The sequence below is a fragment of the Anomaloglossus baeobatrachus genome, chromosome 4 (genome assembly GCF_048569485.1).
Source record: "Anomaloglossus baeobatrachus isolate aAnoBae1 chromosome 4, aAnoBae1.hap1, whole genome shotgun sequence".
Lineage (NCBI taxonomy): Eukaryota > Metazoa > Chordata > Amphibia > Anura > Aromobatidae > Anomaloglossus > Anomaloglossus baeobatrachus.
The window spans coordinates 235,213,730-235,233,371 of NC_134356.1; the positions used below are offsets into that span (position 1 = coordinate 235,213,730).

A 19,642-nucleotide genomic window follows, 5' to 3' on the forward strand; every position below is an offset into this window, starting at 1 on the left:
GGGATGATCGAATACCTCAAATATTCGGTTTTGCGAATATTTGCCGAATAGGTCGCAGCTATTCGACTATTTGTGAATATTCGATGCACAGTGTAAGTCTATGGGAAACCCGAATAACACCTATTCGGAACTATTCAAGCTTCCCATAGACTTACATTGCGCATCGAATATTCGCATAGCAGCGACCTATTCGTCGGATATTCGTGAAGCCAAATATTTTCCCTATTATTTGCCCTATTTACGATGCATACTTTAAAAATAAAAAGATAAAATATATAATTATATGTAAAATCTAACCATTTTGGGCTCCTCTTTTGCAAAGATTAAGCATGAAACAAAATTCTCCTTACCTATATAGCCATTTATGCAAGCAATATCCAACGCATTAAAGGATCATTGGGGATACCAGAAGTGAATTCATTTTACTGGCCCTATGTCTCTTTGATTTTACTTTTTAACCATAAATTAGGGAATGATAGTGCAAGGATAGCTTGCTATAAAATACCTGCTAAAATAGGGAACATTACATAAACTGTCACAATTTTTCATGAAAATATTTTAAATCTGGCATGAATGATAATTAGACTTACTGGACATATACCAATTTCAGTTTGCCCTTTTTTTCCCAAACTCTCATTTCCTTCGGGTGTTCCAGCTTTTCTGTTTGTATAACAGAGCCAGGGTATATTTTACCTTGATGCTAACTCCAACTATATTCATCTTAGAAAAAAACAAACCTGAATTCAATTTATCTAGATATAGTATGTAACATATGTAAAAAATGTGATATTGTCCTTCTACCTTTTAAGGTGATAACTGTCAAAGCCAAAAAATCCATTGGTCCACTAACTAAAATGTTTTAGTTTGAATTTTGTTCCCATTCAAAAAAATATACAAGTGCAAATAAACTCACTTCTTAACTAATATGCTTCAAAGTGTGTTACCCCCACCAATTTAAATAGTTAAGAAGCTCCTATAACTTACGTACTGTCCCACTACAAACTAAAATCATCATCAATGCGATGACTATAGAACAAATGTATTGTGAACACTTTTCATCTATATATAGAACACACATTTTTTGTAAATATTTCATTACACCATTTCATGAGACAACACAAAAGATACGACACTTTGAGATAATGTAAAGTACAACGTGTGCAGCTTGTGAAACAGTGTAAATTATGTAGGCCCTCTAAATAACTCAACACACAGTCATTAACATCTAAACTGCCAGCAACAAAAGCAAGTCCACCTTGAAGTGAAAATTTTCGAAATAATACCCAAAGTGTCAATATTTTGTGTGGCCACCAGTATTTTAAAGCATTACCTTAACTCTCTTGGGCATGTAGTTCACTAGAGCTCCACAGGAGCCACTGGAATTCTCTTCCACTGCTCTATGATGACATAGATCTGGTGGATGTTAGAGACCTCATGCTCCTCCACCTTCTGTTTGAGGATAACTCAAAGATGCTCAATAGGTTTAACCCCCTTCACGACCTTGGACGGATCTATCCATCCAGGATCGTGTCCCGTTAAGCCCCGCCCCCTGCCGCGGGCAGGCGGCGTGGATCGGCACACATATCAGCTGTTTTCAACAGCTGACATGTGTGCCTGCTAGCCACGGGTGGAATCGCTTCCACCCGCGGCCATTAACCCCTTAAATCTTGCTGCCAAAGTCTGGCAGCAAGATTTAAATGCGCGCGGCCATGTTTGTTACTTACCGCCGCCCCCACCGGAAGTCGTGTGTGTTATCACGTGACTATCGGTGGTTGCCATCGTAGCACAGGGTCATGTGATGACGCCTGCTACTACGATGTTTCACTTTCGTTTTCCCTCGGCCGAGAGCAGAAAACCAAAGTGACTGAATCTGCTGATTACAGCTGTATTGCTGTGATCAGCAGATAGCGATCAGCGATCGGATTGCTGATTGCTATAGCCCCCTAGGAGGACTAGTAAAATAAAAAAAAAGTAAAAAAAAAAGTTTTAAAAAATAAAATAAAAAAAAAACCTAAAATTTCAAATCAACCCCCTTTCCCCCCATTGAAAATTAAAGGGTTAAAAAATAATTAAATATACACATATTTGCTATCGCCGCTTTCAGAAATGCCCGATCTATCAAAATATAAAATCAATTAATCTGATTGGTAAACGGCGTAGTGGCAAAAAAATTCCAAACGGCAAAATTACGTTTTTTGGTCGCCGCAAGTTTTACGCAAAATGCAATAACAGGCGATCAAAAGGTAGCATCTGCGCAAAAATTGTACCATTATAAACGTCAGCTCGAGACGCAAAAAATAAGCCATCACTGAGCCATAGATTCCAAAAAATAAGAACGCTACGTGTTTCGGAAAATGGCGCAAAACGTGCGCCACTTTTATTGGACAAACTTGTGAATTTTTTTTAACCCCTTAGATACAAGTAAACCTATACATGTTTGGTGTCTACAAACTTGCACCGACCTGAGGCATCACATAGATATATCAGTTTGATCATATAGTGAACACGGTGAATAAAACATCCCAAAAACTATTGTGCGATTACACTTTTTTTGCAGTTTTTCCACACTTGGAATTTTTTTTCTATTTTCCAGTACAATATATGGTAAAACCTATGGTTTCATTTAAAATTACAACTCGTCCCGCAAAAAACAAGCCCTCATATGGCAAGATTGACGGAATAATAAAAAAGTTACAGCTCTTGGAAGAAAAGGAGCAAAAAACAAAAACGCAAAAATGGAAAGTGCCCGGGGGCTGAAGGGGTTAAGGTCGGGAGACATGCTTGGCCAGTCTAGCACTTTTACCCTCAGTTTCTTTAGCAAGGCAGTGGTAGTCTTGGAGGTTTGTTTGGGGTTGTTATTCTGTTAGAATACTGCCCTCCTGCCTAGTTTTGGAAGTTAGTGAATCATGCTCTGCTTCAATATGTCAAATGGCATGTTGGCATTCATGGTTCCTTTAATGAACTGTAGCTTCCCACAGCTGAAAGCACTTATGCAGCCCAAATCCATGACACTCTCACCACCATGTTTTCACACTAATGGGTCTGTTGAGATATTTAGAGGTACAATTGTATACAAGCTATATACTGCATACTTTACATTGTAACACAGTGTCATATCTTCAGAGTTGTCCCATGAAAATATATAATAACATATTTACAAAAATACGAGGGTATGCTCAAGTTTGTCTTGAATGTCCTATACATAAGTTAGTAAAAACTGTTATGCATTTCAGTCCTGTTTTCGCATTCTTCATAATATATCAGTGTTATTACCAAATAAGACAAAGTTGGTTTAATAATTCGAGTCCATACGGGTATGGCAGCATAAGCTAGAGCGGATCCACCATATGTGTGCTAGGTGTCAGGACATCTATGCTACCATACCCTACCGAGTGCAATACGCATGAACTTCCTAGTTTACCTTATATGTATGCACCCTGGCTTCTCCTACACAGATATCCTTGACAAAGACCTCAAAGAGGTAGAAATATTGGACTTTTTCTGTGGTGCTGAATTGGAATGAAACTTCACTTTTTGCAACATTACTGAACCAATTTAGCCTCTTTTTGGGCTGAGGTTTTACCTCCTATATCCAGTGTGCTGGCTTTATTACTTTATCAGTATGTTATTAGCTTGATTCCCAAGTAAAAGGTCACTGTTTGAGCATCCATGAAGAACATTTGCCAAGAAAAGAAAAACAGCTTCATCCAGCTCATCTTGTGAGTGCCATGAGAGTTGGAAGAATACAAAAATAAAGTCCGCCCATTCATTCAAAGCCAAGAGGTGGATGTCCAGGCAAAACACAGCAATGGAGATGGCTCATATGGTTTGTAATAGTGAGATCACAGACATGCATGCAAGCACCATGTGTCTGTAATGGTCTGTAATGGTGGCCTGAAAAAAGGTGAAAAATCCTTCAATTTAATGTCATCCTAAGAAATGTCGGCTCGAGTTTGCAGAGAAGTACTAAAAGTGGACAGTACAAGTTTGAAAATGGGTGATATGAAGCACTAAGATGAAAGTCAGTAGACTAGGCTCTGATGAGTGCAAATGGGTCTTGAAGAAAAAAGGGGAAAAGGGGCTAACAGACTGAGAAATTGAAGGCACTATCAACTTTGGTGGAAGAAGCCTAATAATATTGGGTTGTTTCATAGCTAAAAGCTTTGTATTTTTGACCAGTATCAATGATGGACTGAATTCTGAGCTATATGTGAGTATTCTAAAAGATAAAGTTACTTCGTACACTCTGGGTATGAAAGTACGACATAGTGTTACAGCAGGACAATGACCTGCATTGAGATTGGGAAAGAAATTGTTTGATGACAATTAAGTAGACGTGCTGGATTGGCCCCCACAGTTCACTGACCTTAACCATATCGAAAACTTGTGTGTAGATTTGAAGAAAAGGCTATACATACCAAATTTTACCAAATTTTATTTTTACATACCAAAGTGAGTCAACCAGAATGTACCAATATTGGGAATGTGTAAAAGAGTCCTGGAATGATATTTTGGTTGAGACATGCTTGAATCTGATCGAGAGCATGCCCAGAAGGATTCAGACAGTGTTGAAAGTCAAAGGTGGATTTACATAATACTAACAAAATAATAACATTTTAAGTTTAGATTTTTAGGTGAAAACAGTAACAATGCAGTGACATGACAAGAATCTGCATAACTAATCATATCCTAAATAGTTGTAAGTCAAATTTATGTATGAGATAGCCAAAAGATTGTCTATAAAATGGATGTAGTCTCACGCTCAAGGATGTAGTTGATGGTCAGCCTAAAATTAAAAAGTTATCAAAATTGTTACCCTTTTGCTTGACAATGCACATTTTTCTTTGTCTCGGAGGTAGCAAGATGGCAAAGTCGAGATTTTCATCTATGTGTTGTTTTTCTACCAGGGTTTACGGAGAAAGAAAATGGATCATTTATTTTATAGCTTGGCAACTCTAATGTCCAATCTTCAAAGACGTATTGTGGAGACCTCTCTAACTGACCTAGTGGAAATGATTGAAACCTACTCTGAAGGGAATCACTATGAAGGGAATTATCCATCTGACAGTGTTTTGTACCCAGTGAAACCTCATCTTACTTTTTTATTTATGGTATGTCTAATTTACTAACTTTTATATCAACCTTAGTGAAGACGCTGAAATATTTAAACAATGTAATATTTAAGATGACTGCATTACAGGGAGTCATTCATTCCCCTTTTTCTCTTTCTTTCCCTCTCTCTTTCTCGATCCCTTCTTTTCTCTATTACCTCTTTTTTATCTCTCGCAATTTATATTTCTTTAACCTGTCCTGTAACCTTTTACTCTGCCTCGAAAACCAAGTAGGACTATGATTTCCTTTTCCTTTGCTCATTCTATCAATAGATGAAAGCCCTCTTATCGGAATGGGCCACGTTGACACTTTAATGATAATCTGCATTTATTTCTTCTTGTAAGTGTTGTATATGAGGTATATGGCTGACATGAGAGATGTGACAGCGCTCTTTGTTTTCTTCTAATAATGGCACTTAGTCTGCGAGACTGATAAAAAATCCCTTTGATGGTTTGAATTACAAATCATTATTTCCACACAAAGCATAAATATGTATGTTGACAGTGTCATGCAACACTAACTTCTGTCATTCTTAGCAAAATCCTGGCACTAAATCTGTAGTAGAAATCAAGCCCATTTGCAGAGCCGTAAATACAGATGGCGATGAAGCATCCTTGTGTAAGTTGAAAAGGAAAAATACACCATAACACATGCAAATATTTGACAAACACATTTGTTTGTTTATTATTTGGCATAATTTCCTGCATGAAAAAATTACTTCAAATCTTCCCTATAAATGATCAATACTGTCATGTATATATCTATGTGACAATAAAAATACATGTCAACCACAATTAAAGACATGGATATTATATATTATGTATCAAAACATATGGTCAAAATTGGATTGTTTTCAATGTAACTTTTTTTTGCGAGCCACTTACATGTTTGCTCAAATCCACCACTATTGTCAGAAGTATATATTGTCAAATTGCACAGTGCTTTGACTTATACCGTCTATATGTGAGAAGGTGAAGTATGAGAGAAGCTACATAACTAGAGATGAGAAAAAAAGTAAAAGAGTTTTAAAGGTCCAAAAATATTATAAATTCTTTATTAATACATGGTTAAAATACAAAAAAGGCAGGGAGAAAAGGTTCAACAAGGGAACCTATTGTGACATAAGGAAGTACATGTGTAAACATAGACTAAAATGTTTACAGTAAATGCACAGTGCATCGATATCAAGATTATATCAAATCAAATTACACATAAACAGATACATAAAATACATGGAGACACAGACAAAATGGATGCTGTGGATAATGCACATTGCCAACACCTCATATAAAGTGTCCATTAGGAAATATACTATAGGACTGATAGCAGCAATGGTTCAGTCATCCAAAAATTGAGATACAAAGGATAAAAATATACCTACTAAAGTGCCAGTGCCAGAAAAGGTGCAGGGTGGAGGACAGTCTCTGTGTGGAGAACCCCAACGCATGATTCGCGTAGGTTATAGCCGCTTATTCATGGGGAGATGACGTTGAAGTCCAAGTTTGGTGGGTTTACTGGACTTTAGAAAATTGTTAGTTTGGGACCAGACAAAACCTGAACCCCTTTGGAAGTAGGTTTGGCTTTCCGCCCAAATACAGCCAGCTGTTTACAGAGCACTTCTGGGAGAGGGCAGCATTTTTTTACTTTATGTTTGGTACACACTACATCCAATAATGCTGATTTTGCCTCATTGAGAGGCATTCACAGACTGCAAGCAGCTCGCACTGGGCTAAGCACCAAACGTACCTAAGCACCACACAGATTTTTTTGGGAAGTCTGTGCTTGATAAGAACAATGAACTTTACTGTCCAGCAATAGAAAAAAAAGTTCTTGGTTTTCCCAGAATACGCTTCCTACTTTTACCTACAATACTAGACACAGTCCATAGAGAGTGGTTGCGCTGTATCTGGAATAAAGAGGACTCAGTTATACTTTGTTTCTTTCTGCTATATTTTGTATTTAGAGACTATAAACGGAACCTGTAAGAAGTTGTATGCTGCTCAAATCCCGACCAACATGAGTAACACACAGGCTCCTTCAATACACACATCTATGTTTTACTCCAAAATGCTATTTAAGAGAAAGCAAAACTTGTAAAATGAGAAAGACAAAGGGAGAAGAGATTGATCCTAGCAAGAACAGACCTCTCTGTGCACCCTGCTAGGCTCAGAAAAGATCTGTCAGCCAAGCTGAGCAAAATGGTGTGAAGTCAGAGGGATTGTTTAGCAATTATCTCCCTTTGCTTGGCTTTTATCAAACAATTGTCCACATTTATTAATTAGTACATGCAGAATTTTGCTAGCAAGTGAGTCCCAAATATTGAAAATTGTGGAAAAAGTAGCAAGCAGCCACACATTTTCACATTTTGCACATCGTTGACCGGAAGTTGAAAAATTAGTTTGATTAAGTGGTAGGTGGCAAGAAAAGCAATTTTAAAAGAGATTTAGTAAGCCTAAACATAGAAATGGTGCAATGGTGCAGCATGAATCTCCTTACAGGTTCTCTGTAAGAAAAGTTTGCTGTCATTTTTAGTGTTTGTGATTTTTTGCATTAATTAGCTTCAAATAAAACCTCTTTTTATACTGATGCTAATATATTTCAATTCGAGTTTTTACTTCTTTTTGAAGAACTCTAGGCATTTGTAAAAATATAGAGAGTAGAGTTGGCGCATATCGATTCACTGGAGCTGGTGCATCAGCCCAGTCAGTAATCTGTGGTCACTGAACAAGAACCCTTTGAACCTCCTCGTAGCTCTGTACATCCATTGTTCTTTTTTTGATTAGACAAACTGGCACAACAAGCTGGCTAATCAATAAAAACTGCAAAAGCTGGGTTGAAGGAGGAGGTTATCATGGTGACTCCCATCCAGAATACTGATTTGGTCACTGGCCTGGGAATAAATTCACACCAACTCTAATTGAGAGCGCTAAACAAACCAACAGGGTTAGCTTAAGTAATAATACATTTTTGTACCTTTAACCTCCAATTTCAATGTTTTATTGACAGAAGAAAATCATGAGTCAGCTTAGTGGGATTGGATAAAAGTTATAAATTTTATTAGTACTGTAATATATTTCTGCCTAGAAAATCCACAGCATATCATCCCTCTGCAAAGTAATTTTCAGCCTAGATTTTCCAAAATTTCAATTTATTGGTGTCTCTTCTCATGGGTGGTGCAGCCTATTCAGTTTCTTAGCAATGTGGAACACTATTTAGTGATTAGGAATTTTCTGTTTTGAAAAACAAAGTTTAGTTCGTACTTTTATAATGTTTGTGTCCAAAGTTCTATGCAAAATTTCCTGTTGGGAATTTTCAATGGCTCCATTAAAATCTTGCTTTGTACATTAGCATTTATAAATTTCTATATGGATCTTATATACTACCGATAGAGAAAAAAATAGCAAATACAAGTAATATCAAATGTATTTTATTGAATAATAAGATTAAAAATGTATATTACAAGGCATAATAAATGATGAAAATAATAACCAAAAAGAAGAGTAGCACAAGAGACTGTATAAATCTAGCAGCAAAAATCAAACAAGAATAATAACAATACTCAGAATGAATCTCTAAAATTCTGGCCACAACAAAAATATTTAACATAGGGGAGAAATACTCAATACTAAGCCCAGGAAAAAAGATAACAGTGCATGTGGTAATAGTAGTAAGATTTGCTGATAGAGAAGCAGGCTATGACTCAAGTAATATCAGATAAATATTTAATAAATATAGGTTTTGGTATTAGGAAGTATTACCTGCAGTCATAACTTTCTTCTGATGTGCTGGAATCAAATCCCGACGCAAGTTTTGGTTTGTAACCTTCGTCAGGGTCATGGATCTTATATAGCAACAACTGTCTCTAATTGGATATGGAGCTTTTTTTTGTTTGATTCTATATATTATAATTACAGTTTTTAAGTTTGAGTATAGACTTCATGAGTGAGTTCATCGAGTTCAACCTATTCCCTAACATGTTGATGCAGAGGAAGGCAGAAACCCAACAAGGCAAACACTTATAGTTCCTTATTAGGGGGAAAATTCTTTCCCAACTTTACATACATCTAGCGAATGAAAAAATGGAGCTTGGTTCATTGGACTGTGTATTATCCATGTTTTATTCCTCTAGCTATTACATGTAGTATGAGAACTTCTGTAATGTGGTCGGTATATTGTGTTCCTGTATACGTGATGCTTGCACAATGCAGCTCAAATTAGTGTAAGGCCACATTCACTTCTTGGCCATGGCTATGGACCTAGAAATAGGTCAATAGTTCTATTAAGACAGTAATTTTTAATAGATACTTATGTCCACGCCATTTTTGGGATCAGAATCAACCATTCAATGTATATTTTGATAAAAACAGATGGAACACAGAAGCTATTAATTTTTAATGCATCTGTTTTTGCATGCAGAAAAACTGGATAAAGTCATTTAAAGGTATCCTTATGATGGCTTTCATTTTTAAAAGTTATTTTGGCTTTTAATTATATTCCCCAGACTAAAGTATTTCTATTTTATGTCTATTTTTCTTTTATACGTACTGGTAAGAAAAGTTAGGGATTGTTTAATTAATTTTTCAGCGAGTGACTTAAAATTTTAAGACTTGTGAGTAAAATGCACATTTCACCTGTCAATTAGTAAGCTTTTGTATAGCTAAAGCCATAAAGATTATGTAAAGCCTCATTCTTTAGGTGATCCTAAGACTGTCACTTTATGACAAGCACAAATTAACGCAAAAAATGACTTTCCCATCGAAATGGACTTTTCTTTTTGAATCTTAATGAGTGGATTACTTGACTAGCTTTAAAGTCTTGTAGCCTTCATAGACACACGTGCCATTTCTTCTTTGGACATGTTAACAACTTTTCCAAATTATAAGAGGAACAATGTAAGCTTGTAAGACCAAAATAGAACACTTGTTTTTTTGACTAGTTGAAGCAATGAGTGGCTGATAAATTAGAGCCTACAAACGACATATACTGTATTTTAGTAGTGTTAATAAGTGCAGTTTACTAGTAACAATAATATTAAATAGTCCAATAACAGTAAATAATAAAAATTATCTCAGGCTGAAAATTCCCCACAATTTTCAGCCTTTTATAGACTTATCTGCTTAATCCAGGGAAAGGCAAAACGAATCCCCATAGTAATACTCATAATTCCCAAAGCAAATAGTATAGCAATTGTATAATCAAAAACTCCAAACATTTTGTAGGGATTTATTGTATAAAATCTATTTTTAATAGTGTGAGTATTTATTTTATTATAAAGCTGCATTAAAGATTATTATTATTATTATTATTATTATTATTATTATTATTACAAAGCTTCCAATCTCCAAATAGCCATTACACCCCATAAATGATAGCATTCTGTCTGCCTGTCATGTCCACAAAGGGGACCAGACTGCATATAGGTATATACAGCTCAGGGACAGACTTATCCTTTACGTAGCCCATGCATCTGCAAAGTTGCCCAAAATGTATGGGAACCAGTTTTCCCCTCCAAATCAATACGCAGCTACTCTCAAACAGAATTATTGTAGTGCTGAGGGTCAATATACTGTTCTTGCAAAGGAGCCCTTTTTTGCCTCCATCTGCCACTGATGAAGTTCCCATTGAACTCAAAGCCAGCTTTATAATTTGTCTTGGAAGGTGCTCCATCACCTTAGTGGAGAGTAGTGATGAGCAATTATTCAGCGCTGCTCGATACTTGATGGTGCTCGAGAAATTCGGTACTCAATCTAGTGTCTTGCGGTTGTTCGATATGCTCGAATCCTCAGTTTCTCTCCCTCCAGCCCAGGAGCTCAGACCATTTCTTTCTGAGTTTCCCATTGACTTCCATTATGCTAGGCAATAGAGTCAGGTCTGTCCGAGCGTCCGACCTGCTCAATTCGAGTACCAAACACTCGAGCATTTTAGTGCTCGCTCATCAGTATCAGCAAAAATAGAAAGAATTGTTTAATATTTTTGTGTGGCTGCTTCTCCTAAATAAGTATTATTTTTCTGCCAACTCAGGCTCTGGACAATTTAGCACCTTCTATGGCTTTAAGTATTCCCATGCCCCCTAACCATTGTACCCTTGAAGGAGTTGTCCCTTTGTCACAAGTCATAAGCTATTTTCAGAATAGGTGATACATTTTTGATATTTTGGGAATCCCAACACTGGGACCACTGCTGAGCAGAAGTCCAGTATAACCTGTTTTGTGGCATGCACTATTCAATGTCAATGAGATTAATGGAGATAGCCAACTCTGTACTATGATATCTTCTTTAGTCCTGAAGGCAATGTGCTGTTATATTAAACAAGGAACTTTTCACCACTATTTTCATGAACAATGTAGGTCCCAAAGCAATCATCATGTTATCATTCATACTGTGAAGAAATAATACATTGACAGAAGAGGGCCCCTGTGCAAGAACAGTAAGTGGGCCCTTTAATGTCTAGTACCTTATCACAATGTAAAATTCCACCAGCTTGGAAGGTAGTAATGGGATCCCATACCTCTTGGGCCCTGTGTCTGCACAGACTACACTAATGATATGTCTGCCCTTGAATTGTGGGACAACTCCATTAAGAAAAAGTTATGTCACACGTTAAGTCTTGGCTCTAAATTTTACTGCGTGATTAACCGTGTCTCTTGCCAAGAACAATGCCGCATAAAAAAGGTGTTTTTGTGTGCATTTTTGATGCATTTTTTAGATTCATTTTTTCCCAATCAATAGAATGGATTGAAAAACTGCTGAAAGAATTGATATGCTGCTTCAAATCTACAAGAAAAAAAATAAACAATGTGCATGATATTTTACAAATCTCATTTACTTTGCTGGGAAAATGAAATGCTGCATTGTTTAAAGCAAAAACAAGTGGAAAAATGTCAAACTACAATGCAAAAAGGCGATGTGTGAACAGGGTTGGAGTCAGCACCCAGCACACCCGAGCAAGTGCCAGGGTCCTGGACAGACAGGGTGGCCACCAAAGGTGGTGATGAATTCTGTGGGCCTTGTGGTAATTTTCCGGAGACCGTAATGCTCGGATCTTTGAGCCACACTTTGCTGGCTGCCAGCCCTTTAAATCCACATGTGTACAGGTGAATTGAAGTTAATCTGTAGGTGAAGCTAGCATGTGATGTGTTACCATTTTACAGATGAAGAGGAGCCAAGACATCAGCTTCCTCCATGCGTACCCACCCGGTTACTTCCATTATATGCCTGCTCTCCGGCATCTCTGCATCATCTTGGTCTCTTAACATGTGACTCTTTTGATTTTTCACCCAGGTGCTAATGCCAGCCCTGTAGTTATGTGTATGCCACCCAAGAACTGAATGCCCCCCAAGAGCTAAATGCCCTCCCAGAGCTGAATGCCTCCTCCAGAGCTGAATGCCCACCAGAGATGAATACCCACACTTCGCTCCCAGAGTTGATTGCTTTCCCAGAGCTGAATTCCGCCCCAGACCTGTATGCCACCAAGAGCTGTATGCACAACCCCAGTAACATATATGTACCCCCAGTGCTGTCTGCCTCCACCCTATAATGTGTATGCCCCTTAGATAAATGCCCACACCCAGAGCTGTATGCACCACCAGATCTGTATGCACCCTAGTGCTGTATGACCCTGCAGTCCAGTTACATGTATGCCCCCAATGCTGTATACCTCCTCACCCTAGTAACATGTATGCCTCCCAGTAATATGTATGCCCCCAGCTCCCCCTCTGATGTAAATACAGCAGTCTCAGTGTGCATTTTGCGCAGCCATATCTGTTAGTGACGGCCATCACAAACAGTGCGGTCTGTTCTGCCACATGTCCTGGACATGTACCTTCTATAGGTATTGGGTTCCAAAGTTTGAATACTATCACTAAAAAGAATCCTTGTTTTCTATGAAACTTTAGCACTGCCTGATCGTATCGGTCTCAATCAGTTTATCTTATGTCCATTTTAAACAGTTAATGTTGTATAAATAAAACTTTTTGCATGTAATGTAACATTTTACTTTGTGCTACCTGTTTCTACAGCAAATAAAATGTCTTCCCTGTGCAAAGCTAATAAACGTATAAACATGGCTTATTTAAATAGCTATTGTTCCCTTGTAAAATAAAGACCAACAATAGTTTGTTTTTCTCCTGCAGAAGGCATTCTTAAAAGAATCGAATGTCAGCTTTAATCCATCTGTTGAAGAGATTGTCTGTGGCTTTGACAATGTAGTGGAAAGTTTAGTTATCAGTGTCCAGCAGATGCCAAGGATTGAGAATTTTCTTTTTCAGGTAATTTGTTACAATTCCATTGTGTTCATCTTTCTCAATCAATTAGCCAAAATGAAAAGAGAAAGCAGGAGAAAGGCATAGCCCTGGTAACGCTAGTGAAATCTCATTACTGGCTAGGTAGTATAGAGAATCTGTCTGCACACAAACACACTGCAATTTTAAGATAGTAATAGTAAAATTAAGAAAGTTTTTTTTTATTTTGAATTTTGTATTTTACATCGTACCGGTAAAGGCATACAATACGGAGGGCGTTAGAAGAAAGGTGTAACAGTTAGAATGGGCTACAGAGACTGATTTGTTTCCCAAAGGGATCAATCAGTTCCTAGATTTAATTTTTTAAAATGAAAAATGCTGATACGTTGCTGCGGACAAAAGTCAGAAAAATTAGCCCGATTTGTTGACTTTGTATAGTGGAAAAAAAATAACACTCATATTTCCATAAGAGACACATGAAGATATATTGAATAACTGTATAATTATAGCATTTATAACTCTTTAAAAATTATTTGCATGATACAAATTGACACTTAACCCTAGAACACGCAACCATAGAAATCTACAATAGAAAACAAGTAACCTAGCAGGCCTGCAAAGCCCCAGGTATGCGTTCTCGGTTAAAGGGGTTTTCCCAAGACCAAATTTGACTTTAATCAATAGATCTTGGAATAATAACAAGTTCCACATTTGGCTGTGATTAAAATTATTTTCCTGTGCTGAGATAATCATACTATATATATATATATATATATATATATATATATATATATATATATATATATATATATTTATATACACATAGATATATATATATATATATATATATATGTATATATGTGTGTGTTTCTGCTATATACTGTGTAATGGATGTGTCTGACTGTACAATGATATGGTGTGATCATACCACAGCTCCTGGGCAAGGGAGAAAGTAAAAGAAATTATACAGACATTACAATACAAGATCACAAATAATTTTAATCAATAGATCTTTGAATAATAACAAGTTCCACATTTGGCTGTGATAAAAAAAATGTTCCTGTACTGAGATAATCTTATAAATGTGCCTCCTATGTACTGTGTAATGGCCATGTCTGACCGTACAGAGGCATGGTCTGATCATACCACAGCTCCTGGACAGGGAGGAAGTAAAAAAATTATACAGACATTACAATATGGTATCACAAATCATTCTTTCTTTGAGGTAAAACATTTTTTAAGAACAAGTAGAGAAATGTTTTCATTCATCACAAAAAGAGTCAACTATGATCCTGTGCTATAAGTCATTTTATTCTTATGCATCCTCCTCTGCCCAGGAGATGTTGTTTAATCAGACCATGTCCCTGTATAGTTAAATTGTTGAATATTTTCCAGAGGAGCATTGCGGCTTAAAAGTCTCCTCACTGGCATGCTGGAATGTGTGCCATTTTCCGTATGGAGAATAGCTTCCACTTTAGACCTGTATAGTCAGACACAGCCATTACACAGTACATAGCAAGGACACATATATAAGATTATCTCAGCACAGGAACGTTTTTAAAACACATCCAATTGTGGAAATTATTATTCCAAGAACCAATGAGTAAAATTAACATTAAAATGAACTGTGTTAGTGAGAAAACATCTACAAAGAAGAGCGGTCACTTGCTCAAATGTTTCATACATAAATCCCTGAGCTCATCTGATTCATCCATTTTTGTGTTTTGCAATGTGTCACTCCATTGTAGAGATATTCACAATTTTTTCTCAGTGCACTATATTTGATATTTCTTCTTGTATTGCAACTGGGTGTTTCTTCAGATGGTTGTCCGAAGGCATATGCTCTTATCCCTCCCTCCCAGAAGCTGCCAAACATGGCTTTACAGCTCTCTCAGTAGTTTAGCTGTCTTAGATGCTGCTGATTTGGATTAGAGGTTTCTTGGAGGGAGAGGTAAAAATGCAAGCAGAGATTTCACATACTGCACTTCAAATGCAAAAAATGTGAATATCTCTGCAGTAGAGCAACACAATGCAAAAGGGAAAAGAGCGACATAATTTGGAGAGCACATGATTATTAACTAATTTGGTTGAGCAAGTGACAAATTCTTTTTAAATTAAAGGGGTATTTGTGTTTCTAAGATCATATGCCAATACTGTATGTAGTAGGTGTAAGAATATTAAAATTAGCAAATACCACCAATTATAAATGTAGTATAGCTCTCCTGATTACTTATATCTCTTACTTCATGTGCAGGTCATTGCTGCTTTGAAAAACCTACATAGAACTATATAAAAAAAAATCAAAGACCATAGGAGCCAATTCAGATGATGTAGGCACACACAGAACATAGCAAAACCTCCTCTTAAAGGTGGCCGCAGCATAGGTGCATGATGCTGATGATACAGCCACACAAACCTCCCCATTAAAGGGGAGGGGTGGCTGTTTAGCATAGGACTTGTACACTAAAAAGGCTTTTATTGGGAGCCCATCATATAGATGAGTTAGATGCAGTGTCTGAACTGTGACCTATAAATGACTCCAGAAACCTAGGTCAGGCGGGCTAAACAGCACTATACAGGTGCATCTCGCACAAATAAGCGAGATTGCTGCTTAGGTATCCATGTGTACAACCACTCATTTAGTGATAATTTGTTGCTAGTGGTTATAACCATGGATATCACATGGGGTAAGCAACTTAGCTAATCAGGAGAACTATACTACATTTGTAATTGGAAGAATTTTCTAATATTAATATTATTGCACCTACTACATATTGGAATAGGATCTTGGAGATTGTAATGCCCCTTTAAATACTACACCTCCAAAATATTTTAACTGTTTAAATTAAACAGTCTATATTGGTAGACTAATAACTGAAATATCATAATTGTTATTATTAAAAAACCTTTCCACTAAAATTGAGGAATACAATTTTCAAAGATCTGGTATAGTATAATATATATGTGTCTGATGTCACTAAATAGAAAACCCCAAAACAGAGAAGGACTTGGGTATTCTCATTACAACTAAGCTGAGCAGCAGTACGCAATGTCAGGCAGCAGCTGCTAAAGCAAACAAGATTTTAGGGTGTATAAAAAGAGAGATTAGATCCCGTGATCCCGACGTATTGTTACCCCTCTATAAATCCCTTGTAAGGCCACATCTAGAATATGGGATCCAGTTTTGGGCTCCACATTTTAAGAAGGACATTCAAAAGTTAGAGTCAGTTCAAAGGCGGGCAACTAGACTACTACAAGGAATGGAAGACTTCCATATGATGACAGGTTGAAAAAGTTAGATATGTTTAGCTTAGAAAAAAGACGTCTCAGAGGAGATCTCATTTATTTGTATAAATATATGTGTGGTCAGTATAAAGGACTGGCACATGACTTATTTCTTCCAAAGACAGTACTAAGGACCAGAGGGCACTCACTGCGAGTGGAAGAAAAGCGATTCCGGCAGCTAAATAGAAAAGGGTTCTTTACAGTTAGAGCAGTCAGACTGTGGAATGCCCTACCACAAGAGGTAGTAATGGCTGATACTATAACAGCTTTTAAAAATGGCTGCATGATTTCCTCAGTACACACAATATTGTTGGTTATAAGTGACTTAGGGACAAAATGTAGAACTGGTGCAGGAAGGTTGAACTAGATGGACCTAGGTCTTTTTTCAACCTATGTAACTATGTAACTATGACATCATTTTTAGGGGGGCTCTTGCTTTAAAAATAAGAATTTATTACAAAAGAAGCCTTATTTATTTAAAATTGGAATATATTTGCCTTAAATAAATGGTGAACTACTACATTAATGCCATGCTGACATGCTGTTTAATTAGAACGTTTTGTTATTGATTATTTTACTGAAAAATGTGGCTTATTATTTTGATGATTACTGTTATTTGGCTTAATCTACAGGTAGGCTAAATTACTCAGACTAGCTTGATTTCACAGCAGTGAGGCTCACATTGGGTTTGATTACAATAGTTTCTATTAGGGCAGCATATAATCAAATATTGTAGTCATAAGGTAAAGCATACATAATAATAATCACTGATCTCTTTTGTGTAATAAGTACTTTATTCATGTTACACACTATGAGCTACTTACAGAAACAAAGGATTAATAATGAGTATTGGCTAGTGAAAGCTGTAAAGAATTATATCTCTCTATGATTAAAAAAAAATTATCCGGTTTTATATTGGTCAATTTGTTTAAGTCAAGAAAAAAAATCAAGATTTTTGGATTGGAGAAGCAAATAAATTAAATTATATTTAATGATGTTCCTGTAGCACACTTTTTATGTAAGACTTTCTACAATATATCTTTTAATATGAGATTTTAAAAAGTACCTCCCGCCAAAGTAGAGTGAAGCATCCACCAAATATGGCTCATGTTCTCCACTTAAATTCCTTCTTTTATTGAAGCGCTTGTAAAATATTTATGGATTAATCTAATCTATGTATGTTTTACCACTTCATAGTCCCCGTTCAGTAGAGTTGCTCATGTTGGGGCATAAGAAACCCCTGATTAATCAAGTCAAGGAGCAGAATCGATCAGCTATTACTTCAGAATGGGCAGAGATACTTGGGGGTTTCAAGGTCTGGACCCTACTACCAATCAACACTACTAAACAGGGGCTATAACATTAAAAAATACTTCATCAGTTAGAGGATCACTTAGGCTATGCTCACGATGAGGCTTTAAGGAGTGTGTCTGCTCCAAAACATTCCGGAAAAAATGCTGACAAAAAGACTTGAAGGACTCTTCCTATTCATTTTAATTGCAAAAAAACAATTTCTGTTCATATGTCTTCTGAGTGCTTCTCTTCCCCTTCAAGTTTTTTCAAAATAAATGCTTGGTTGGAGAAAAGAAAGTGCATGTCACAGTAATGCCACCACCAAGGGGCGAAGATACACAGGAGATATGTAGAGCTCCTAGGTGTAGCGCAGCATCTGCCAACTAGATGTCACCAGTATCTAGACGGGAAGGTAGCCGAATGATAGGACAGGCTGAGAGTCAGAGCCAGGAGGTCACGTAAGTACAAAAGAGGAGCAGAAGTCATGTGGAAGCCTAATGTTAGTAGCCGGAGGTAACTTCAGATACAGATGGGGAGCAGAACTATAGTCAGAGAGCAAGCCGAGGTCAGAAGCTTAAGGGGAAGCGGGACTGAGGGAACAAGACAAGCAGAGGGTCAGGAAGTCAGGGAGCACAGACAAGATGGATGGAGTGGTGGACAGGGAAAGGTGTCAGAGTAGTGGGATGAGAATCAGAACAAATTCACGGGAACCAGAAGTGCACACTGCAAAGCAAGAACTATCACTGGTGAAGTTCTGGTGGAAACAGCCCAAAGAAAAAGCAAGGCGATTACCGGAATGAGGCACTAAACAAGCCTCACCCACCGGCAAGGACCCAGAGAATACAAACAACCGAGCAATAGACAAAACCAATGGCTCCGCAAGAAACAGAGCCAAAGGTGAATCGTAACAGTCAATTCCTTGAAGCAGCTCCTTATGTGATCCAATCCCAACTAGGCATTTTCCAATCGAGAAACTGCAAAATGTGATTCAGGAAAAAATGTCTTCCAAAACATGTAAAAAAATCTCTTTGATAACCCATCAAGCCTCCAAAAACTCCCCAACAAAGGAGTGTTTCGTGAAGAGGTTTCCATTAGAAACCTCATAGTTTTTGACTGCCTCTAAAAACTTAGCATACCCATAGCCTTAAAGGTATTATCTTTTGTATATATTGTACCTGGTCAGCTCTTTTATCAAGAGGGGTAAAGGTTAGAATGGACTAATTCCTAAAGGCCCCGTCACACTAAGCAACATCGCTAGCAACATCGCTGCTAACGAACAACTTTTGTGACGTTGCTAGCGATGTTGCTGTGTGTGACATCCAGCAACAACCTGGCCCCTGCTGTGAGGTCGTTGGTTGTTGCTGAATGTCCTGGGCCATTTTTTAGTTGTTGCTGTCCTGCTGTGAAGCACAGATCGCTGTGTGTGACAGCGAGACAGCAACAACTAAATGTGCAGGCAGCAGGAGCCGGCTTCTGCGGAGGCTGGTAACCAATGTAAACATCGGGTAACCAAGAAGCCCTGTCCTCGGTTACCCGATATTTATCTTCGATACCAGCCTCCGCCGCTCTCTTTGCCTGTGCTGCCGGCTCCTGCTCTGTGCACATGTAGCTAGCTGCAGGACACATCGGGTTAATTAACCTGATGTGTGCTGTAAGTAGGAGAGCAGGGAGCCAGCGCTAAGCATTGTGCGCTGCTCCCTGCTCTGTGCACA

General features: G+C 37.5%; 1 protein-coding gene across 1 annotated transcript in view; it reads left to right on the forward strand.

Annotated features, from left to right (window-relative positions):
* The window catches only part of LOC142302376 (dynein axonemal heavy chain 3-like), a 2,626,214-nt gene that overhangs the window by 354,179 nt on the left and 2,252,393 nt on the right, over nucleotides 1-19,642 (forward strand). The window contains exons 12-13 of the mRNA XM_075343433.1: nucleotides 4,908-5,111; nucleotides 13,245-13,379. Of these exons, the coding sequence (XP_075199548.1) occupies nucleotides 4,908-5,111; nucleotides 13,245-13,379 (339 nt within the window). The remainder of the gene's footprint in view (nucleotides 1-4,907; nucleotides 5,112-13,244; nucleotides 13,380-19,642) is intronic.